We start from the raw sequence: 22,775 nt of genomic DNA, 5'->3' as shown, positions 1-22,775 counted from the left end.
CAGAACGGTTTCGGGAAACAGTCGTGACTAGCTAGTTGATTTCTTCAACGATGTATCGTACTGTGGCAGTGAAGCAGCGAGTTACGTCGCTGTACGGGAGAAACAACCCAGTCTGTGTTCTTTAATTTCAACATTGTCAGTAGATTCACCTGCAGAACTTTGCACTTGTGTTTTTATGGGATCAACCGCTAATTTAAACTGTTTAGTAAATCTGGCACCAAATGTGGAACTGACACCAGCATTCAGGTAGGGTACAAAAATCTGAAAACTGTCACCTAAGAACAAAGACAATGAGTGCGCTTACATGCACGTTCTTAACCGGTTTTTGCTTAATATGCTGACAGTGCTTGTGGTCATGTAAACATGTTAACCCGTTTTCCTTTATCAGAGTAAAGACATAAACAGTGTAAGCATAAACCAATCAGAACAGCTAGATGAAAACCCATGGTTCCCCGGAGTGTAAACACAGTAACCTGCGTTCTGTCAACTTATTGCAATGTGTGTGTGATATGCACCAGGAAAGAGCCCTTACTCCAGATTTAAGCTCATTCTGCAAACTCTGACACTTTTTTATGACCCAAGAAATGATATAAATGTGTTCTCATCTTGTGCCGCTGAAGCAGAAGTGGTACAGTAAAAATACTACTTATTTATTAAACGTCACATCTCATATAACAAACTGAATAGGCTACTTGGCATCAGAATCATGAATGATTCGGTTTTGACGTCACTACTGGGGAATGATTTTTTAATAAAGTCTTGCAAACGCGGTTTGCATGAGTTGCCGGTTTATTGGTTTGCATGTAAAAAGGGACAACGGGTTCATTCAAAAAGCTGACGTTTGAGAGATGTTGAGCGTATTGATGTGTATGTACACGCGCTCAGTGTATCACAAACCTGTTTTGGTGTTTCCTCCTCTGTAATTGACCATCTGAAGGGCGGACAGAACCATTCCCTTGTCGTGGTAGGTGTTCAGTTTGAACTCGGTTTTAGCATCATCGCTGTACTGCACAAAAGACACCTGTTTTCACAGAATGAGACAAAACACCAAATGAATCACAGCTCGGTCAGGGAGTCGTGCGCATGCGATCATGACTGTTGAGGGGTCAGTCACATGACTGCAGACGGGTCAGTCACATGACCGCAGACGGGTCAGTCACATGACCGCAGACGGGTCAGTCACATGACTGCAGACGGGTCCGTCACATGTCTGCAGACGGGTCAGTCACATGACCGCAGACGGGTCAGTACCTGCATGCCCTCATGGCTGATGACATCGAAGGCCCCAATCATGCTGAAGACAAACTGACGGACTTTAGCGAAGCTCTCGTCTCCGATGCTCCACGAGCCGTCGATCAGGAACACCAGGTCAGCCTTGGCACCTTTGCACACTGACATTACAAAAGATTACCAGATTTAATGAGGTATAGTAATAAATCATATCAACCCTGTTGAATGTACTTTTAGCTGTGATGAAGTCTATCTATCTATCTATCTATCTATCTATCTATCTATCTATCTATCTATCTATCTATCTGTCTGTCTGTCTACCTATATTTTTTAAAGAAGTCTCTTATGCTCAACAAGACTGCATATATTTTATTTAAAAAGTACACTAAAAACAGTAATATTGAAACTTTTCGCATTATTGTCAATGTTGAAAACAATTGTGCTTCTTAATATTATTTGTGGAAACCATGATACTTTTTTAGGATTATTAGATGAATAAAAGCACAAAAAGAACAGCATTTCTTTGAAATATAAATTAACATTATAAATGTCTTTACCGCATCTTTTGATCAATTTATCACATCCTTGCTGAATAATTTTTTTTTTTTTTTTTTTTTTTTTTTATCTCATTGACACCAACATTTTGAACGGCAGTGAATAAAATGCACAACATAATCCAACCGTGAGATTATCAGCATTAATATTTGAAAAAGGTAATAATGTTTGTGCGGTGTCTTTACCCTCGAGTGCTCCCGGGATGGAGGGTGGAGGTGGGGGAGTCGGAGGCAGTGTTGTGGCTACGGTGGGCTTCACCACTACAGAGAGGAGAACGCAGACATGAGGACACAGAGAACAGAGCCGCGGGACTGAACTCCTCTGAAGGCGTCAGGACTTACATGTGCGCTCTTTGACACTGACTCCTGGCCCCTCCTGGTTGGGGGTCTGTGTGTAGACTGTGGCGTTGTACAGCGCATCTGGGGTCAGCCCGTCAAAACAGTACTGGCTCTCGGCAGCGGTGATAGTGACCTCCTGACCTCCACGGTTAGCCGCTAATGACGACAGAAGAGGAGCAATGTGAGGTTATACAAACGCTAACACTTTATTTCAATAGTGCATTTTAAACGAGACATAACTGTGCAACTAGGTCTGCTCAATTATGCCAGAAATCATAATCACGATTATTTTTGGTCAATATGATCAGTCTTATTTCATGATATGTGACCCTGGATCACAAAACCAGTCACAAGTAGCACAGTTATATTTGTGGCAATAGCCAAAAATACATTGTATGGGTCAAAATTATCGATTTTTCTTTTTGGCCAAAAATCATTAGGATATTAAGTAAAGATCATGTTCCATGACAATATTTTGTAAATTTCCTACCGTGCATATATAAAACTTTATTTTTGTGAGTGAATGCAGCACAATCACCAACATAAATGGACAACTTTAAAGGAGATTTTTTTCAGTGTTTCGATTTTTTTGCACCCTCAGATTCCAGATTTTCAAATAGTTGTATCTCTGCCAAATATTGTCCTATCCTAACAAACCATACATCGATGGAAAGCTTATTTATTCAGCTCTCAGACAATGTATATAAATCTCAATTAAAGACTGGTTTTGTGGTCCAGGGTCACATATGAGTAATTTTAAATATCAGTGAAATTTCACAATTATCCATACTTTAGCAAAGCTTAATACTAAGTGAACTAATGAAAGAGAAAGGTCCTCAACATAATTACATAAGACAAGTAAACAGTCAGCAATACAGGAGCAAAGAAACTAATTACAAACAAAACAGACAAATACATACAACAGAATAAAAATACAAATGAAATAAACAGTGTTTTAAGTTTTTCAGGAAGATGTACTAACAGTGGTATTCAGATAAGTCATAGCCACACGTTTTCTTTCTCAACTGTGTACTTTTACTTAAGACATAACCGACTGGGTTTATGTGAATACTCTCCAAAAAGGCAATTTGGCGTTTTTGTGTGTATGCGTTTAGGCGTGTATCCGAAGCACGTTTGCTCGGGTCCTACTTCGAGCGTGCGCGCAGAAAGCCGCCTGGGGAACAGAGTCTCTATTGAGACTTATTCGGCTGATTTGGATGTTAAATGTGAGATTTTTGGGAGGAATGAAAGTGAATGCAGCAGTTCATAATTATCTGTTTTCATAATCGTTGGAAGCAAAAATCGATTACGATTAATCGCACAGCCCTTTGTGCAGCTGCATGCCAACTAGCAGCCATTAGAGTATTAGTAGACGGTCTGTTTAAGTAGACGGTCTGTCTGATGCTCCCCAACAGACATTCTACTGACTGTAAGAAACATTGCAACTACATGTCAACTTATTCTACTAACCCGAACCTAACAGTCTACTAATGAGAGATAATTTACATGTCGTTGAGGTCGTTGATGTAGTTGCAAAGTCACTTATACATGTAATTAGTAGAATGTCTAATATGGACTCTTGAAACCGTATAACAGTAGCTGGAATGTGAACAAAATGCAGCCTTTTTGTTTAGTGAATTTGTCCTTACGATTGAAAGGATTGACTTTCAGCCTGTAAGAGGTTGCCGCCCGATGAGGAGTCCATCTGATGCAGAATGAGTCATAGCCGACGTTGTATGTGTTGAGGTCGGTCACATTGAGATACACTGCAACGGTAAACAGCATTCCACAGTTTAAACAGGCATCTCTAAACAATCTGGTAACATGTCCATAAAAGTTCTCTGTTGAAGGAACAAGCACGTACAGGTGGTTCCCTGTCCGACCAGAGCTCCACTCATGCCTGAGTCATACTGAGCATAAACCTTCAGGTCGTACGTCGTGCCAGGCTGGAGGTTGGGCAGGTTGTGTGTAGTAACATCTCCAACAAACACTTCCATGGTGTTATCCGTGCCTGGAACAACACGCAAAACACAGAGCTTACTAGACTGTGTGCCAGTTTGACCTACAACATGATGTCTAGAGAATGAGGACATGGTAAAATGGGCTAAACCTCTCTTACCCGCTGGTGTGTAGACCAGCTTATAACCGTTGACACGCACGGGCACAGGATCCCAGGACACACGGAAACGAGTGTACCACTCGTCTGACACACGCAGGTTACGAGGCTCCAGGAGACCCACTGAAGGAGACGTGCCACAGAAACATTCAATATGAGCAAACACATCTTACCAGTGTGTGTTTACATGAAACAACATTTTACTTATCAATTTATCTGTTTGTCTAGCATTTTATCTATCTATCTATCTATCTATCTATCTATCTATCTATCTATCTGTATATCTTTATCTATCTATCTATCTATCTATCTATCTATATATCTATATATCTGTCTGTATATATTTGTCTATCTATCTGTCTGTATATCTTTGTCTATCTATCTATCTATCTATCTATCTATCTATCTATCTATCTATCTATCTATCTGTCTGTATATCTTTGTCTGTCTATCTATCTATCTATCTATCTATCTATCTATCTATCTATCTATCTATCTATCTATCTATCTGTCTATCTTTCTGTCTGTCTGTCTGTCTGTCTGTCTATCTATCTATCTATCTATCTATCTGTCTATCTTTCTGTCTGTCTGTCTGTCTGTCTGTCTGTCTATCTATCTATCTATCTATCTGTCTGTCTGTCTGTCTGTCTGTCTGTCTGTCTGTCTGTCTGTCAGTCTATCTATCTATCTATCTATCTATCTATCTATCTATCTATCTATCTATCTGTCTGTCTGTCTGTCTGTCTGTCTGTCTGTCTGTCTTTCTGTCTATCTATCTATCTATCTATCTATCTATCTATCTATCTATCTATCTATCTATCTATCTATCTATCTATCTGTCTGTCTGTCTGTCTGTCTGTCTATATCGGTCTATCTGTCCGTCCGTCTGTCAGGCAGTCAATCGATCGTCTGTCTGCTTGTCTATTTGTCTATCTATCTTTTTTTTCTGTCTGTCTGTCTATAAAGCAGTAACATGAGATAGTGTAACCATCCTCACATGTTTTTCCATCTCCAGAGAGACTTCCTCCAGGGCCTTCTTGATAAATGGCCTCTACGTTGATGTTGTAAGGAGTGTCTGGATCCAGGTTTTGCAAGATGACAGAGTTTCTGTTGCCAGGCACACTTGTCTATGAGAAAAACAGCAGGAAAAACCGCACACAGTCAGTCAAATGATGTCCACGGGTCATGATTATACATGATTATAAATATCTAATGTAAACATTATGTCCTTCATAATCACTACTATAAACTTCAACACCACGTACAAATTCCTCAATGGGATCTCCAGTGGTGGGTGCGTAGGCGATGCGGTACTGAAGCACAGGTCCTGCTGCGTGCTCCCAGCTCACGGACAGCGTGTTGGTGGTCGGGTCATACACACGCAGGTTCCTGGGGCCGCTGCGGGGCACTGCCATCAGAAGAACAGTCAAAATGATCCCTCAAAATAATGCATTAGAAGACAAAAGGATCATTCCCAAGAAATTGAGCCATTTGTGTGCTATTTGTGCCCCTATGACTTACTACTGATATAAATAACAACCATACTGAACTTACTTACTGTATGCCTCAGAGAGCTCAGTAGTTCTCTGTCATGGGAAAGGTTATTATGATCATTTTTTGTGCAGAAATGTTTTGGCACAAGTGTAAGGTGGAGCAATGGCACTGCTTAGTAAAGCCATGTGATGGAGTTGAAATAATGTATTGAGTTAGGATTGTGGGAAATAGCTCGAGAATTAAACATTTGACATTTTGATGATAAATCTGATAACAATCCTTGTTGGGAAAGTTGGGAAATTAGATTTCCAGAAATTTTAGTATAAGTATAAATACATGAAAATCCTGACATTTCACTGCACAAATGGCACTGTGTCCTGAGAATGAGCCATGAACACCTAACAAAGGGCTTCCTGCGCTCAGACTCACGTGTTTTCCCATTATCAGACACCGAGGAGCCCTCTCCGTCAGCATACAGGGCCACCACACTCACAGAGTACGGTGTGTCTGAATCCAGCTGCTCCAGCAGGGCAGTGACGGTGTTCCCTGGGACAAGGACCTTACAGACAATAACAGAGAGGAATAGTTAACCACCAGGGAGTGACACAGAGGCTGTCTTTGTTAACTAGTGACATCTGAGACTTCAAATGCTTTTGCATTGATTAATGAGTGAATCTCACAAAGGACATATGCAAGTCACATTTCACCGCCAAATCAAAAGGAAAATCAAATGGGTAAAAATGATACTGTTAACTAAATTAAACTTATTTTAGGATCATCAGAACAACATTTGCTCCAAGTTTAACCAATGGTCTGTCTATCTATCTCTTTTATCTACCTAAAGTTGATCTATCTATCGATCAATCTATCAATCAATGGTCTGTCTGTCTGTCTGTATGTCAATCTGTCTGTTTAGATATATTTTTTGCATTATGGTAATAAGCAAAAAAAATCATCAAAGTACTTGCGGAGGGGGGGGGGGGGGGTGTTGCACCGAAAACATTTACTTCATGCTTCAAAACCTAGTTAATGTGTCAGTAAATTGGCCAATGGCACCAACATAAAAAGTGTTTTTGTCATCGTGTAAGCCACACTGGTCAAAATGTTTAGATGTGTTTTCACCATGGAAATATTTGTTATATACAAATTTCATGTTTTTTCTACTGCTTTCTATATTGTACAAGAATGTCCGTTTTGTCTGTGTATAACACTGAGCATTTTAAATACCGATTCAAGTCAAGTCAAGTCAAGTTTATTTATATAGCGCTTTTCACAATACAGATTGTATCAAAGCAGCTTCACAGTATTAAATTAAAATAATACATCAATGTTTGTTTCTAGTGGAAAACGTCCACGTTTGGTAATGCTGATCAATAGTATTGTTGATTGATTAATTAAATGAAATATCCCCAACTGAGCAAGCCAAAGGCAACAGTGGCAAGGAACCGAAAAACTCCATCAGGTGACCTAATGGAGAAAAAAAAACCCTGGGAGAACCCAGGCTCAGTTGGGGGCCAGTTCTCCTCTGGCGTCTATGAACTAGAGGTCGGATTTAACTGTAAGATTAAAAGTATTATATGAATGCCTGGCTGAAGAGATGCGTCTTTAATCTAGTTTTAAACTGGGAGAGCGAGTCTGAGCAACGAACAGTATCTGGAAGACTATTCCAGAGTTTTGGAGCTAAATGTGATTCAGATTCAGACAGTAGGTAAAAATGTATGAATTGATGTAAAAAAAAAAAATACAGTAAATTTCTTTTTGCAGAAATGTTACATGTAAAATGAAATGTAAAAATTGTCACACTCTATTATGTCTTTCTCTAACACATACATATCTTCCTATTGCTCTTCCATGACAAGAATTTTCAGTTTACACATTTCAACAAAAATAAATGTACTGTAAAGACAAATGTATTTATACAGTACAGATGTACAGTAGTTGAGTTGTGATGTTCCTCCATGTTCAAAAATGGTGATGATTGTAAAGCAAACTCCATATATATATACAGTATATACAGTATATACAGTGTGTGTATATATATATATATATATATATATATATATATATATATATATATATATATGTGTTGATTGATAAGATTGTGATTCCTATAATTACAACGGCAGGCTATTGGCCAATTTAGCAAACATTACAAACATTACATGTCATAAATATTTATGGAATATAACATGTCTGACAGATTTTGATCACTGAATGGATCATTTTGCATGTGACGGCTCACACGATGAAAGAATGTTTAGAAGTTGTGAATAGTTTCACTGAGAATCAATTCATCAGTTTTGATCAACAAGCCATGTGCATTTAGTCATTGTGCAAATTGTAGACAATTGTACTTACTCTTTTGCACACATGTGCCAAAACACATGCAATTCGCTTAAATCAATGAGAAATTCAAATCTGATGTGAACAAGAAACGAATTATTCAGAGATCTGAACTTATTTCTTTGAGAAGAGAAAAAAAGTAATTTAAGAATTGAGCCAAAGCGATTGAGAAAAACTGTACAATCTCTTACAGTCAAACAGCAGAATTGCTGGCTTTAAAGTCTCTGATATACTACACCCTGAGAAAGAAGCTTGGCTGTTTTTCTAGAGATGACTTCTTGCACTCACTGATGTTTGTGTCACCACTGATTTCCAAACCAATCATTAGCGATCACTTTCTCAGCCGATGCAAAGCAAGAGGCAGCGGAAACATTCCTTTGATGTGTTAATGGTCTCTCAGTTGTAGAGATACGAGTGAATGACGTGCTGACAGTGGCAGGCAATCACCTCCTTTCACCGCTCTTCACAATGCCAGGTCAAGGGGGTCACTGAATTCCCAATTAATGACATGGGAACTCCCTTTTTTCACTCCTGACAACACTATCCTTTATTCTGAAAATTGAGACCAGTTGACGATTGATTGTACTTCTGTGCTTTGGGTTTTTTCAGTGGAAAATTTGAAAGAATTCATGTTGAAATGAAAGCGCAGAGAATTTCTGACTCAATGCAACTGATTTGGAAAACAAGCCATAGTAACGGAAAACGTCCATAACAATTTTCCACAAGATCTTTGTGGCTGCAGATAAGAAGCTAGCTCTGTTAAGACACAAGACAGAATGTTCGAACTCTGTTTTCCTCTGTGCTGACATAAAACCGGTTTGGGCTGATGCAGATTTCCCACAGCTGCTTTCTTTACGAAAGGGTCTGACAACAATCAAAGCCGTTTATGGGTTTTCGGAGCTTTGCGAAAATCCCTCTCAGGCAATGAAGTTCATGTGAGAATGAGGTTACACGACATTAAAAAACACAAACATCTTTGCAGAGGGACCGAGTGCAAACAGACCGTTGCACTCAAAAGTGTCACGGCGGCATTTCCCGTACGTTCTCTCTCGCGCGAGCCTAACGACAAGGACTTACAGATTCAGAGGGCCGGGTTCCAGAGAGGGGGGCGTAGACGACCCGATACTGCAGCACTTCTCCGGACGCCGGCTCCCAGCGCACGTTCAGGGTGTTTGTGGTGGGGTTGTAAACCTGGATGTTCTTGGCAGGGGTCCGCACCACTGTTTCAGACATGAGCGGGAGCAGTATCATAAAACCAAAGACAGTAAAAGGAGTGAGTGGTTAAAGAGGTAAAGTAATGTACAACTATTTACAAGACCCTGAAAATAAGGATTTCCTACTGAACGTCTGGGTCTAAACACAGTAGTAGCAACGGAAGTTTCAATGTCAACCACTACAGAATCAAATTAAACATTTCTAAAGGGTCAAGAGAGATCCGTCTCATGTTTGGATAAACGTCCTGTAAAACTCAATTTGGTTGATACACAGCATTTGAGTTAGTCTCGAGCAGTGTTGGGTAAGTAAATCTAAAAAAGTAATTAGTTACTAGCTATTAATTACATCTTAAACAGTGTAATTAGATTACTGTACTAATTACTCTCTCTAAAATGTATTGGATTACTTATTACTAATTACTTTCGAAATCCCATATCAAGCTCAGCCAGTTGAACAATACAAGGACAGACACGAAACTGCACTTTTGATTCTTTTCAATAAACAATATACAAGTGCATAAATTATACTTGAACTGAACAAAGTATTTAAAAAGAGAAGGTTACATTAAAAACATACATTTTTACCTAATATAGTCTATACAGTATTTAATGCAATTACATCAGAAGTAACTGTAATTAAGAGTAATCCCTTACTTTGCTTTTTCAAGGGAATTTGTAATTAGATTACTTAGTAATTAATTAGACCCAATATATTGATACTGATATTGTGAGCTATTTGGCTTGTTGAGTTTGTTTTATTGCACTTTATCTATTTGTGTCTGTAGATTTCAACTACAACTCATAGATTATCTTTACTGTTTACTCAAAATATATATTTTTTTTCACATGCACTGAACCGGGAAACTCCACTGCACCAAACTTTACAGATTTATTCCTATCTATATGTTCTGAAGGTTTTTAAAGAGGGGTTTCTTCATATATCATTTGCTTGACTTTATACATTTCATTCCTAAAAACATTGTGAAAATTAATTTTATTCTGGCAGTTTTTTTTTTTTTTGAATGACAAAAGAAGATTTCCAAAATCCTTTCTGTAAAAACCTTTGACTCTAATATGTCACTAAAATGAAACACATTTTGAAGCTGGCTTTATCGAGTGTTCAGTAGATAATTATGGAAGCTTGTTTCCGCCACTGAATAAAGAATAAAAAAGGTAATTGCGACTGTTTATCTCGCAATTCTGACTTCTTTTTTTTTTCAGAATAGCAACTTAATTTCTCATAACTGTGAGATATAAACTAGTTACAAAGTCCGAATTACGTGATATAAACTCGCAATTGTGAGAAAAAAGTCAGAATTGTAAGATAAAAAGTCGCAATTACCTTTTTTTTTGTATTCCGTGGCAGGAACAAGCTTTCATAGATAATGCCTCATTTGCATATTTAAAAAAAAAAACATAAAAAACTAATTTGTAATACCAATTCTTAATGTAATCAATCAACCAGGGAAGTATGGTGATATTTACTGTAATGTGTGCACAACTTTGACCAGGAATCATGACATGATGGAAACAACGGGCTTTAGATTTCCACCAGCAAAAACCCTGATTCTAGTTTTTAAACAAAACTAACACTTGCATTAACGTGGCACAGTCACACAAAGAAAACTGGAAAACAAAGTAACGCAGATGATGGGAAGCAAACCACTGGTGGAAAAACAGTGACGCCAACAAAAACCTGTTAGTTTGACTCCAAAAAGAGGAGCATTGAGCTGACAGCAGTAAATAAGGGTGCTTTTATGTCCTTGCACCTCCCTGGGTTTTACATTTGGTGAAATAGATTGTTTTGTAGCCCTCGCTCCAGCATCTCCAGTCATTACACCCCATAAAGAAGGCTCATTAAGCCCAGCCTGGAGTCACATTTAAAGGGTTGCCAGCACATCGGCATTCCTCCCTTGGTGATCAGTCCAATAAAGCTGACACAATCTTTGGGCAAATCTCTGAGATTCTATTTATAGGTGCAAAACTTTAATGGTAAAGCCAGATGATTTTCTGTGATTGGGGAGTATATGATGGATGAGTTTGGGAATTATTTGCTTTCCAGTCGTGCTAAAATAAGAAGAAGCTGCATGAACTCACAGGTTTTTCCATTCTCCGACATGCGCCTGCCCTCTCCAGGAGCGTATACTGGCACTACTGTTACGGTGTACTCGGTGTCAGACAGCAGGTTCTTCAGAACTGTACTGGTGGTGCTTCCAGGAACTTGAGCCTAAGAGAACAAACAATAACAGGTTATTATTATTATTATTTTTGTCTGGTACATTTCTATGCACTTGTCCAAGTGGTTGCCTGGCTGTTGTTATGTGGTTGGTCATTTAACAAGTCAAAAGAGCACAACCATAATTCTCGGTGATATTCTGGCCTTCAATGCAAGACTATGGGATTATTGCATTTTGCAACTGAAGTCCCCCTGTGATGAAAATCAAGCTTTTAATGTTGTTTGTGTGATCGTCAACGTGTGGATCTCTGAGCTGTGTGAGTGAGTGGAGGCGGGGCTCATTTGCATATTCATTTTCAGTTTAAATATGTAATTTTGGTGATGATGAAAATGAGTTTTAAGGGATCAAATTATTGACTACAGGGGGACTTTAAATCTGAGTCCTGAAGCAAAAGCTCCTGAGAACTTTCCTAATTAGATTCCTAATTCCTAATTTGATTCAATACAATTCGCCAATATCACACAATGAAAAAAAATCAGGTAAGTAAGCCTTTATCATTAATACTACTCATACATTGCAAAAATGAGAACGGTAACACTATTTTAGTGTCCTTGTTACACATTATATGTAGTTACTGTAGTAATAACTATAAATTATGCATAACAACTAACCCTAAACCAAACTTAATCCTAGTATGTACATGTAGTATATTACTCAGCACTTGAATGTATCATTATGTAATCATGCAATTATGAATGCATAATTAAACTGTACTAACAAGGACACCTTAAAATAAAGAGTAACTATAAGAACATATGATTTAAAAAAAAAATAAACATTTGTTTTTTTACAAAACGGGAACGTTATTACTGTATTATTACTGTATAATGTATTTTTTATTTTAATTATTTAATTTATTGTACTGTCTTGAAGCATAAACAACGACAAGATCATGGGTTCGATTTCAGCAAAATTCACATGCATGAACTGCTAAAAATGAACGAATAAAGCATTTGCCAAATCCCAAAATGTAAACACCCTCAAAGGGTAGTTGAGAAACTGACAACATAAAATACATTTTTTATCTTGTGTTTATTTTGGGTCTGTGCACCTGCCTTAAGCCTTTAAAGTTACGGGTCAAATTGACCCGCTAACGTTACAATCATATTACAGTTTTCGTGTGCGCACATTCCACAATGTTCATGACCCTAAATGAGAAACAGTCACACAATTTCAAGAAAAACTCCTTAGCTTCACCATGGTGTCTGACAGTGTTGCGGGTCAAACTGACCTGGAACATGATGTAATAGTTAAGAGGAGCCTTGGGACGTACCATGTCTTCTGCACCCCCTGTGACGGGCTGGTAGTAAATCCTGTATTGCCGAACGCTCCCCTCAGCCGGCTCCCAGCGCACATTCAGAGTGCTGACCGTGGGGTCCGTGACCTGAAGGTTTCTCACACCGCCCAGCGGTACTATGGGAACACACAGAAAACTCTATTCAGCGTGTCAGCAATGACCTAATTTATGTCATTTACATACTATTTGAAAATGCATTAATGAAGCTGGGTGACCAACAGGTCCTGTGAATGCGGTGAAGTCACGTGTTTGGTCACGCACATGTCTTTCCTTGGCCAGAAATGTCTTTGACATCTCCATTCGCGTAGATTGCAGCAACAGTGATGGAGTAGGGAGTATCTGGAGTCAGTTTCGGCAGAATAACTGTGTTTTTCTTTCCTCCAATTTGTGTCTGTGACAGAGAAAATGAATTGTGTTTATTGTGTAAATCCATTAACTGAAATTAACTAACAATGAGCAGTTCATTTGTTACGGTATTTATTAATTTTTTGTTAATGTCAGTAATAAAAAAATACAGCTGTTCGATGTTAGTACATGTCAGCTCAGGTCCATTAAATAATATTAACAGACAAAACTTTTGATTTTAATAATGTATACGTAAAAGTTGAAATTAAAAGATTAATAAATGCTTTAGAATTATATATCATTGTTAGTTCATGTTAAATAATACAGTTTCCTAATGTTAACAAATGAAACACTGTTGTAAACGGTCACTCCTACTAGACACTTTGGCAGGTTGAACTTTATAAAGAATATAATATATATATATATATATAGTCTATATAAAGTATATATATATATATATATGTATTATAGTCTTTATAAAGTTCAATCTGCCAAAGTGTCTAATAGGAGTGACCACGTTACACGCCACTGCTGAAATACACACGCATTTGGTGGGTGTTAATGTCAAGCCCTGTTGTTAAGTGTTACCAAAATAATTTTGACCCATTCCTCAGCCTGATAAAGCAAACAAGAATGCATTTACATTTACTCTAAACTAGATATTCAACAAAATCGATGGACGTGTCATAATAGTTTTCTTTGGTAATCAACAGCATGTCACCATAAAAACAACCGCATTAATGGCAGGAACAGCACATCACAAATCTGATTGCAGATAGGATTGTTTTTCAGCGTGCAGTTTTACGCTGTTATTTCTGTGACTGCTGCCAGAGTAAATCTGCCTTCTTGATGAAGAAAACAGAGGCTGAAAAATCACTGCGATGATTTTAGGACAGAAAAACAACACATCTGCACCTACGCAGATACCATGAAAACATGGAAAATAATAAGATGATAGCTGATCCTGAAGACAAAAACATCTTAAAACTGCGTAAGATTTGCCGTTCTCCAGGCCTGGCCTGGTTTGCTGGTTTGAGAGTGGTTTTGGGTAAAGTGCCAAGCTGGGAGACCAGCTTAAACCACATCAACCTGTAGGGAATATTAAATGTGCTGTTCCAGCTAGTGCAGCTATTCATATAAAATATAATGTCAACAAAACAATAAATAATTTAGATTAAACCTATTCCTGTGCTGTACAGTGACAGCATTTATCTAAAGACATAATGCAAACTACAGGTCTAAGTTAACAGTGTGAAGGTGGTTGATTTTATTCAGGACGTTCCTGTTCAAATTTTTGAGGTCGGTAAGATTTTTGGAAAGAAATTTCTCACGTTCACTGAGGCCCTAATGTTCACAGTAAAAACAGTAATATTGTGAAATATTATCATATAGTGCCATCTGAAATTTTCTTCTAGAATGATCAATTTTATCAAGCTCGTATATTTAAGTTCAGTAATTTCACTTAAATGACAATTAATAGGTAATTTTCATTGCCATTTAAGTGAAATTACTGAACTTAAATATACGAGCTTGATAAAAATTATCATTCTAGAAGAAAATTTTAGATGGCACTTAGAGGCTTTTGCATCTGAACTCTTCATATATATATATATATATATATATATATATATATATATCAAAGCTGTATTTTCAGCATCATTACTCCGGTCTTCAGTGTCACATGATACTTCAGAAATCATTTTAATATGCTGATTTGCTGCTCAAGAAATATTTCTGATTATTATCAATGTCAAAAATCATTTATGCCTGGAAATTAAATATTTTTTAAGGATTCTTTGATGAACAGAAAGTTCAAAAGAGCAACATTTACTTGACATAGAAATAATTTGTACATATAGAAATGTCTTTACTGTTGCTCTGTTAAATTGAATGTGTCATTGATGAAAAAAGTATTTTTTTAATTTATTTTTTATCGTACTGACCCCAAACATTTGAACGGTAGAGTACATGCAGTTTTTATAACCTCATTAATTGACTAATTAATTCAATTTAAAAGTCTATATGGAATAACTTATCTATCTCCATTGGAATAAAGTTTTACATCTTAATCACTGTGAACTTATGAAGTACACGCATGCACAAGATGAGACTAGCAGATTCATTCTGTGATTTGTGTATTGGATGAGTAAATGAAAAGTTATGTGCACAATTTTTGCCTCAAAACAGTTGTTTAGGGTCCAAAACATTTTATGACAATCATTCAAATCACATTCGTAAGAATTCTAAATGACTGGGAAACATGTTAGCAATTTCGTTTGGTGCCGCTAGTGGAAATGATCCACATCACCAGTCATTCAGTCAGCCAGATAATATCAACTTTATAAGTTTCAAAAGGTGAAATGTTCCTTACAGATTGTGATCTTCCTCCTGCAACCGGCACGTAGGTGATCTTGTAGTTTTGGACTCGTCCAGGAGCGTGATCCCATTTGGCGGTGAGGGAGGTGGTGGTAGCGTTGAACACCTGGAGGTTTTGAGGAGGTCCACTAGGAGCTGTAAGAAAAAACACTGATATTTCAGTTTTGCATTCTAAAACATAATTCATGTCAAATGTCATATCTTGAAAACAACAGACTCACCAGGTGTAATAAATTTGGCCACTGGGTACGGAGAGAAAGAGTCAGAGTTTGTCAAATTCACAAATGGTGGCTGAAGTACAGTATATGAAAAAACAAAAGTTTATTATATGGATTTTGTGGTTTCTTACATGTGCGTTGCTTGCCAAAAAGATCTTCGCTCTCAGACTCATCGGGGTAAATGGCAGTGACAGTAACGTCATAGAGGGTGTCCGGCTCCAGGTTCTCCAGAACGGAAGTGGTGTCCTCATTGCTCAGGATATCCTGAGGAAGAGTGTGGTATTAGACGCATACTGTACAGTACTGTACATCTGCTATACATTAATTTACCATTTACCAGTACTGAGATACCAACAATACTACTGCTACTTCCTGTGGCTAGATACTAACAATCACTATTGCATGAAGCGTGTAAAAAGTACTGAGAAATTGTACATGTAAAGAATAGATATTATGAAGATATCAAAGAATTGTACTCACTTAAAAGTACCTAACCCTCAAAAAATAAATAATATTAATAATTGAGTGAAATCATGGATTTTATATCGTTAACTAAAACTAAATCTAAAACCAAAACATATCAGTTGCTTGAAATAAAAGAAAATACAAAAAATATTCTAAAATAAAATATAATATTATTATTTTTTCAGTTTAAGTCGATGCACTAAAATAACAAAAACTACAACTGAAATAAATCTAATAAATTCTATATAGACATTTGTTTAAAGTATAAAAAACACAAAATTACTCAAACTTTAACAAAGAATTCAAATGAAAATTGGAAAAATTAAACATAACTTTTCTTAGCTTTTGAAAACAAGAAGCAGCAGATTTTCTGATTTTAGTATTTTTGGTGTATTTTACAGTATTTATCAAAACTTTGTAGAGAAACCTGTCAAAAATCACTTCTTTTTTTTTCGCTCAATGTTCTAACTTTGTAAAACTAAAGCCAATATCCTAAAACCTGTTACCTGAATATTTTCATCTTAAATTAGCACATGATTTTACAGTGGCATGAAATTTGAATATAGTGATTTTTAGACGAATAATCAAGACTAATCATGAACAGTGTTTAGCAATGGATGGTTATTATAAAAAACACATTACAGTAGTTCATACAGTAGAGTCTATGTCTGAAAAGACTATTTCACCCAAAAATGAACATTATATCTTCATTTATTTGACAATAAAGAAAAACACTATTTTAATTTTTAAAAAACTGATAAAAGATTTAGATCATATGACATATGTACATAGTAGTTTTAAGTCTACATGTAATTGTAATAATAGTAAAAGTACAAATATTGGGTAACACTTTACAATAAGGTTCATTAGTTAACATTAGTTAATCTAACATGAACTAAAAATGAGTAATACATTTGTCACAGTATTTATTAATCTTTTGCTAATATTTGCTAATAAAAATCCATCTGTTCATTGTTTGTTCATGTTTGTGCATTAACTAATGTTAACAATTTTTAATGTTAACGACATTTGATTTTAATAATACATTAGTAAATGTTGAACATGAAATAAGATTAATAAATGCTGTTCATGTTAACTACTTCTGTTAACATGAACTAAGAATTATCAATAGATAATTCTCAGTTCATGTTAACTGAAGTAATTAACAAATGAAATACTTCACACTTATGATTGTATTTATGAATTTATGGGAAAGAGATTAATTTGATGGTTGAGTTTCTGATATCTTACATATTGAAAGTTGTTCTCTCCACTCTTGGTCCAGCCGATGCGGTAGAGCGCGACATCAGGAGCGCCGTGCTCCCAGTGAGCCCTGAAACTGGTCTGGGTCACTTGAGAGAACCTTAAGTTCTTCGGAGCAGGAACAACATCTAAAACCAACAGGAAGAGAAGTTGAGTTTTGGGTTACAAAAAACAAGTATTATGCCACATAACAGAGATTATTCGCTGATGACGCTGTTACCTGTAATGGCTGTGTTAAGCATTGGGTTTCCGGTCCCAGAATCATAAATCGGAGTCACAGCCACATCATATTCTGTTTGGGAAATGAGATTATCCAGTCCTCTAGACGTAACATCCCCGTCAACTTCAAGCTACGACATAAAAGAAATCAGTAATACCCTCTTGTGATTTTTTCTTGAAAAAGACGGTTGCTAACACGTGTCTAATGTGACTACACAGGTTCCCAGTGCTGGCCGGAAGGAGCTGTGATTACAACATCTTTATCTATTGACAAGCAACATATAAAGAGAAAATATTTCTATATAGAGAAGATATTTCCAGTATCCCTGCATCCATACATATGACCAGGACTTGACATTAACACCCACCAAACCGCCTAATGCGTGTGTATTTCAGCAGTGGTGTAACGCAGTCACTCCTACTAGACACTTTGGCGGGTTGAATTTTATATATATATATATACATTTTTCAATTGTAGTCTTTTAAAAAGGCATCTAAGTGCAATGTAGTGTTGTCAAAAATATACATTTTTCAATACATATCGATACTGAAATATCTGAAACGCTTCCAATCCTCATTTTCCGCAGAATAGATACACGATACCAGCGGCTCTTTCTCTCTCTCTCATCTCTCTGACAGCAAGTGACACACAAACCCGCCTCCACTCACTCACTGGTTTCATTTGCTCCGGATGAATATTGTTGGTGTGACAGGGCTTGAATTTTGGCTTGGGATTAGTTTACTCACTCCCGCAGATTTTGTGCTCATACCCAAATTGCAGACATAAAGCCGCCTCTCAGTATAAATTGAGCTCTTTTTCACTGCTTATTGCACTTAAACAGTCAAATACACACAAAATAATGTCAAAATGCCGGTCTTGGCGAGTATTCATAGGTCATAGGTTTTAAAAGAACGTAAACATTTGAGAAAGAAAACACGTGTAACAGTATAATGGATCTGTGCATCAGGTCTTAAAGTGACGGCAGCCTAATACACCTGCTGCCAAATTATATGAGATAATATTACAAATATCTACGTAGCAGTTTTTCCCAATGGTATCGACGTCAAAATTGTGGCCAGTGAAAATGCTGAGTGGCTAGTAACTTTGGAAAACCACTAGCGACAGTGGCTGGAGAGCAAAAAAGTTGATTTCAAGCCCTGCATAGGACAAGCGGACTGGATGGATAGAGAGTTTATGTTTCACCATGAGAGCTCTTAAAAATCAACAAATGGCTTTATATTTTTCCATGTCTGCTGCCTTTGATGTGACAGCTCATGCACATCAGAATACTCGCTAGTGAAGGGCTTGGGACTCTGTGCGTTTTTGTCAGAAAGCTAATGTATTATAGATCTTCTCAGCCAGCCAGATCTCCTGGTTAGTCAATGCGCATCTGATGCATTTCTTGCTAGAGGAGGGTTGACGTCGAGAGGAACAATGGAGTCTCAATAGTAATAAAAGCTCTTAAAGTTCCAGCAGAAGGTCGGCGCCAATAGCCTCGTGAGCAGCGCACCGACATATAGCGTTGGTTGCGCTTCGGGCGCCCGAGATTCCCGATCCCGTCCCCCTCTTTCTCTTCAACTTCGCTTCCTGTCAACTAACTGCCCTATCATAATAAAAGGCAAAAAACGCCCAAAATAAATTTAAAAATAAAAAGTTCCTGCAGAAGTAGATGTGATCTTTGATCCAATTGCATATCATCCTCATCATCTGTCAGGAAACAGGAGCTGCCGCCATCTGTCGGGCTTTCTCAGGCCTCCATCCACCTGGGCCCACATTTGTGCGCATGTTTGTTTCATCTTTTTTATCCCAGAACGAAGAGTTATGAGCAGCACTGAGTCATGATTAATGCCTCAGGATGTGAGCAGCGCTGACGCCAAAGCTGCCACTGAGAGTTAAAAAAAATCATAGTGGGGAAAAATCCCACCCATAAAATACACATCCCAAAGCACTGGACTGCTGCATGCCACTCCAAACTCCATCTTTTCTTTTTTGTCGGCTGTCTGTTCTAGGAATCTCTGGTAGATGATCGGCATAACTGAAGCCCTGAGAGCAGCTGTACTCTTTCGGCAGCTGCCGTCTTCGCTGAGTTGTGTAACGTAATTGCTGATATGTTAAAAGGTCCCAAATCCATCAACATGAGTTTCTTGGTCGTCTGCCTGGATGCATTGTGTAAACAGACAGGAATCTTTCCACAGGAAGGCTTCCACAGTGACCAAGGAAGGCTTTGCACATTTGAAAACAAGATTGTTGTTTAACAGCCGATAAGCTGTCCACACAATTAATCCCCAGTGTGGCGCTAACTCAAAGCGTGGACACCAGGCCCTCCAACCTGCATGTGGCTCGTCAGAAAATATAAATGTTACATGTGCAAATTACTTTTTCCCTTTGCTATTACAGTAGACCTCTCCAAAACCCTCTTACTGAAATGTGCTGAACGCCCTTTATGCTTTCTGTGGTTATCATACCTGCAAAATTTTCTAAAAAAAATATTGGATTCAGCAGTTGAAGTCGTTTGGGAAAATTCTGATATTAGAATAGAATTACATATTGTTTAGGAGCCAACCTTATTTTTAAAAAAACAACACCAATGTCTACAGTAACATGCATTAATAGAATAAAATAGTAGAATAATAGTATATATAATAGTATGAATAGTATAATATGAATATAATAGTATTCAAATAGTATAAAACTAAAAAAGTTTTATAAAATGATAAACCTCATATTCCGCCTAATTGGACAGGCTTAATGAAAATGAAAATTTACTCTCTGAACTTCGGTCACACTTAAAAGCAGAAATACAGCGGTTACACCGGTTATCTGTGTACACAAAGCAGCGCTGCACTTTATTAGGCATCATATGGAGGTAAGATGAGAAAAAAAATGATTTAAGACAGTCAGCTCCATTCAGATACAGTACTGTGCAAAAGTCTTAGGCATGTTAATACCCCCCCCCCCCCCCCCCCAAAAAAAAATGGTTTTAAGTCAGTTATTTATATCTTTTGCTGTAGTGTGTCAGTAGGAAATATCAGTTTACATTTCCAAACATTCTTTTTGCCATTAATTGTAATAATCCAGTGAGATTTGTGTATGCACAAGGAGTCTGACAACAGCCGGTATGATCTGATCTCTCCATCATCGAGTCCATCTGTGATTACATGAAGAAACAGAAGAAACTGAGACAGACTAAATCCAGAAGAACTGCGGGAACGTCTCCGAGACGCTTGAAGAAACCTTCCTGCAAAGCTACAGTACTGTGAGAAGCACTGGCACTTGTGTTAAAATGCTGTAAAGTGAGAATGCTTTCAAAAATAAAATCACAAATTGAATTTATTTATGATTTAACGTCTATTAACTAATTCAAATCAATATATGGTGTAACGACCCTTTCGTTTTTTAAAACGGCTTTTGTCCAGGTACACTTGCGCATAGTTTTTCAGGTAGCTTTGCAGGAAGGTTTCTTCAAGCGTCTCGGAGACGTTCCCGCAGTTCTTCTGGATTTAGTCTGTCTCAGTTTCTTCTGTTTCTTCATGTAATCACAGACGGACTCGATGATGGTGAGATCAGATCATACCGGCTGTTGTCAGACTCCTTGTGCATACACAAATCTCACTGGATTATTACCACTTACATTATGACACACTACAGCAAAAGATATAAATAACTGACTTAAAACCATTTTTTTTGGGGGGGGGGGGGGGGGGGGATATTAACATGCCTAAGACTTTTGCACAGTACTGTATATATTCATTCAGGGCTTGACATTAACTTTTTTGCTCACCAGCCACTGTCGCTAGTGGTTTTCCAAAGTTACTAGCCAATCAGCATTTTCAACAGTCACAACTTTGACATCAATACCATCGGGAAAAACTGCCATAAAGATATTTTTAATATGACCTCATAATATGTCAGCAGGTTTATTAGGCTGCTGTCACTTTAAGACCTGATGCACGAATCCATTATACTGTTACACATGCGTTTTCTTTCTCAACTGTTTATGTTCACTTAAAACATAACTGGTTGTGTTTACGTGAATACTTGCCAAGACCGGTATTTAGACATTATTTTGTGTGTATTTGACTGTTTAAGCGCAATAAGCAGCACAAAAGAACTCAATGTAGTACTGAGAGGCGGATTTATGTGCCGTACTGAGTGTGAGAACAAAATCTGCAGGACTGAGTAGAATTATGAGCAATACAGTACGTGCAAAAAAAGTCAAGCCCTGTAACACCAACAATATTCATCCGGAGCAAATGAAACCAGTGAGTGAGGGGAAAATGAGCCTTGGAAGCGTTTCAGATATTTCAGGATCGATATGTATCGAAAAATTGAAAAAAAATTACAACACTACATTGCACTTAGTTTATTATTTCAGATGCCTTTTAAAAGACTACAATTGAAAAATGTATACATTATAAAATACAACCCGCCAAAGTGTCTAGTAGGAGTGAAATACACACCCGCATTTGGCGGGTATTAAAGTCAAGCCTTGCATTTAATCACAAATCTCGTGAATGGCTTATTTCAGTGTCAGAACAGCCAGTTTCGTGAGTTTGCAGGTATGAGTTTTGGCCTTACCTCCTTCGCCTCTCCCTCATCTGGCTTGTAAGTGATGATGTATTTACGAACGGCGCCGGGCGAAGCATCCCAGTCCAGTTGCGCTGAGCTGTGCGTAACATCTGTAATCCTCAACTCACCGGATGGAGGAAGAGGCACTATGAAGATGGGAGAGATTCAACAAAAAACAAAAAAACAGACAAACAAACGATGAGAATGTGATAGTCTGCGAAACATCCCTGCTGAGGGGAAGAAAGCCCTAGTGCCACCTACGGGTCACCCCCTGATCAGTGAGAGGGTCACTGGCGTAATCGCCGTGCAGGGCGAAGACGGAAACGCTGTAGGCCGTGTTGGGACGAAGTTTCTTCAGCTGGACATCGGTAACTCTTCCTTTCACACGCATCTGTGAAGGTCAACCACATCACAAATCAATGGGATGGTGGACTTGTTCACGGGAACATGATGGAAGAATCGCTTATGACCGTGCTGAAAAGACCAGCTCGAGTT

General features: G+C 37.7%; 1 protein-coding gene across 3 annotated transcripts in view; it reads right to left on the bottom strand.

Annotated features, from left to right (window-relative positions):
* col12a1a (collagen, type XII, alpha 1a) overlaps window positions 1-22,775 on the bottom strand; it is an 83,612-nt gene that overhangs the window by 23,698 nt on the left and 37,139 nt on the right. For 2 of the 3 annotated variants that reach the window (XM_079854331.1, XM_079854330.1), the window contains exons 25-45: window positions 22,542-22,671; window positions 22,290-22,426; window positions 17,712-17,841; window positions 17,480-17,619; window positions 15,895-16,027; window positions 15,767-15,787; window positions 15,541-15,680; window positions 13,086-13,215; window positions 12,801-12,940; window positions 11,388-11,517; window positions 9,154-9,296; window positions 6,163-6,292; window positions 5,505-5,647; window positions 5,237-5,366; window positions 4,243-4,362; window positions 3,988-4,134; window positions 3,773-3,889; window positions 2,127-2,279; window positions 1,971-2,045; window positions 1,252-1,391; window positions 898-1,021 (exon numbers count right to left, since the gene is read on the bottom strand). In XM_079854331.1, the coding sequence (XP_079710457.1) occupies window positions 898-1,021; window positions 1,252-1,391; window positions 1,971-2,045; window positions 2,127-2,279; window positions 3,773-3,889; window positions 3,988-4,134; window positions 4,243-4,362; window positions 5,237-5,366; window positions 5,505-5,647; window positions 6,163-6,292; window positions 9,154-9,296; window positions 11,388-11,517; window positions 12,801-12,940; window positions 13,086-13,215; window positions 15,541-15,680; window positions 15,767-15,787; window positions 15,895-16,027; window positions 17,480-17,619; window positions 17,712-17,841; window positions 22,290-22,426; window positions 22,542-22,671 (2,653 nt within the window). The remainder of the gene's footprint in view (window positions 1-897; window positions 1,022-1,251; window positions 1,392-1,970; window positions 2,046-2,126; window positions 2,280-3,772; window positions 3,890-3,987; window positions 4,135-4,242; window positions 4,363-5,236; window positions 5,367-5,504; window positions 5,648-6,162; window positions 6,293-9,153; window positions 9,297-11,387; window positions 11,518-12,800; window positions 12,941-13,085; window positions 13,216-15,540; window positions 15,681-15,766; window positions 15,788-15,894; window positions 16,028-17,479; window positions 17,620-17,711; window positions 17,842-22,289; window positions 22,427-22,541; window positions 22,672-22,775) is intronic. The other variant, XM_079854332.1, reaches the window with a different exon arrangement.

Source organism: Squalius cephalus (genome assembly GCF_949319135.1).
Source record: "Squalius cephalus genome assembly, chromosome: 20".
In the NCBI taxonomy this organism is placed as follows: Eukaryota; Metazoa; Chordata; class Actinopteri; order Cypriniformes; family Leuciscidae; genus Squalius; species Squalius cephalus.
This window is presented reverse-complemented; position numbering and strand designations above follow the sequence as displayed.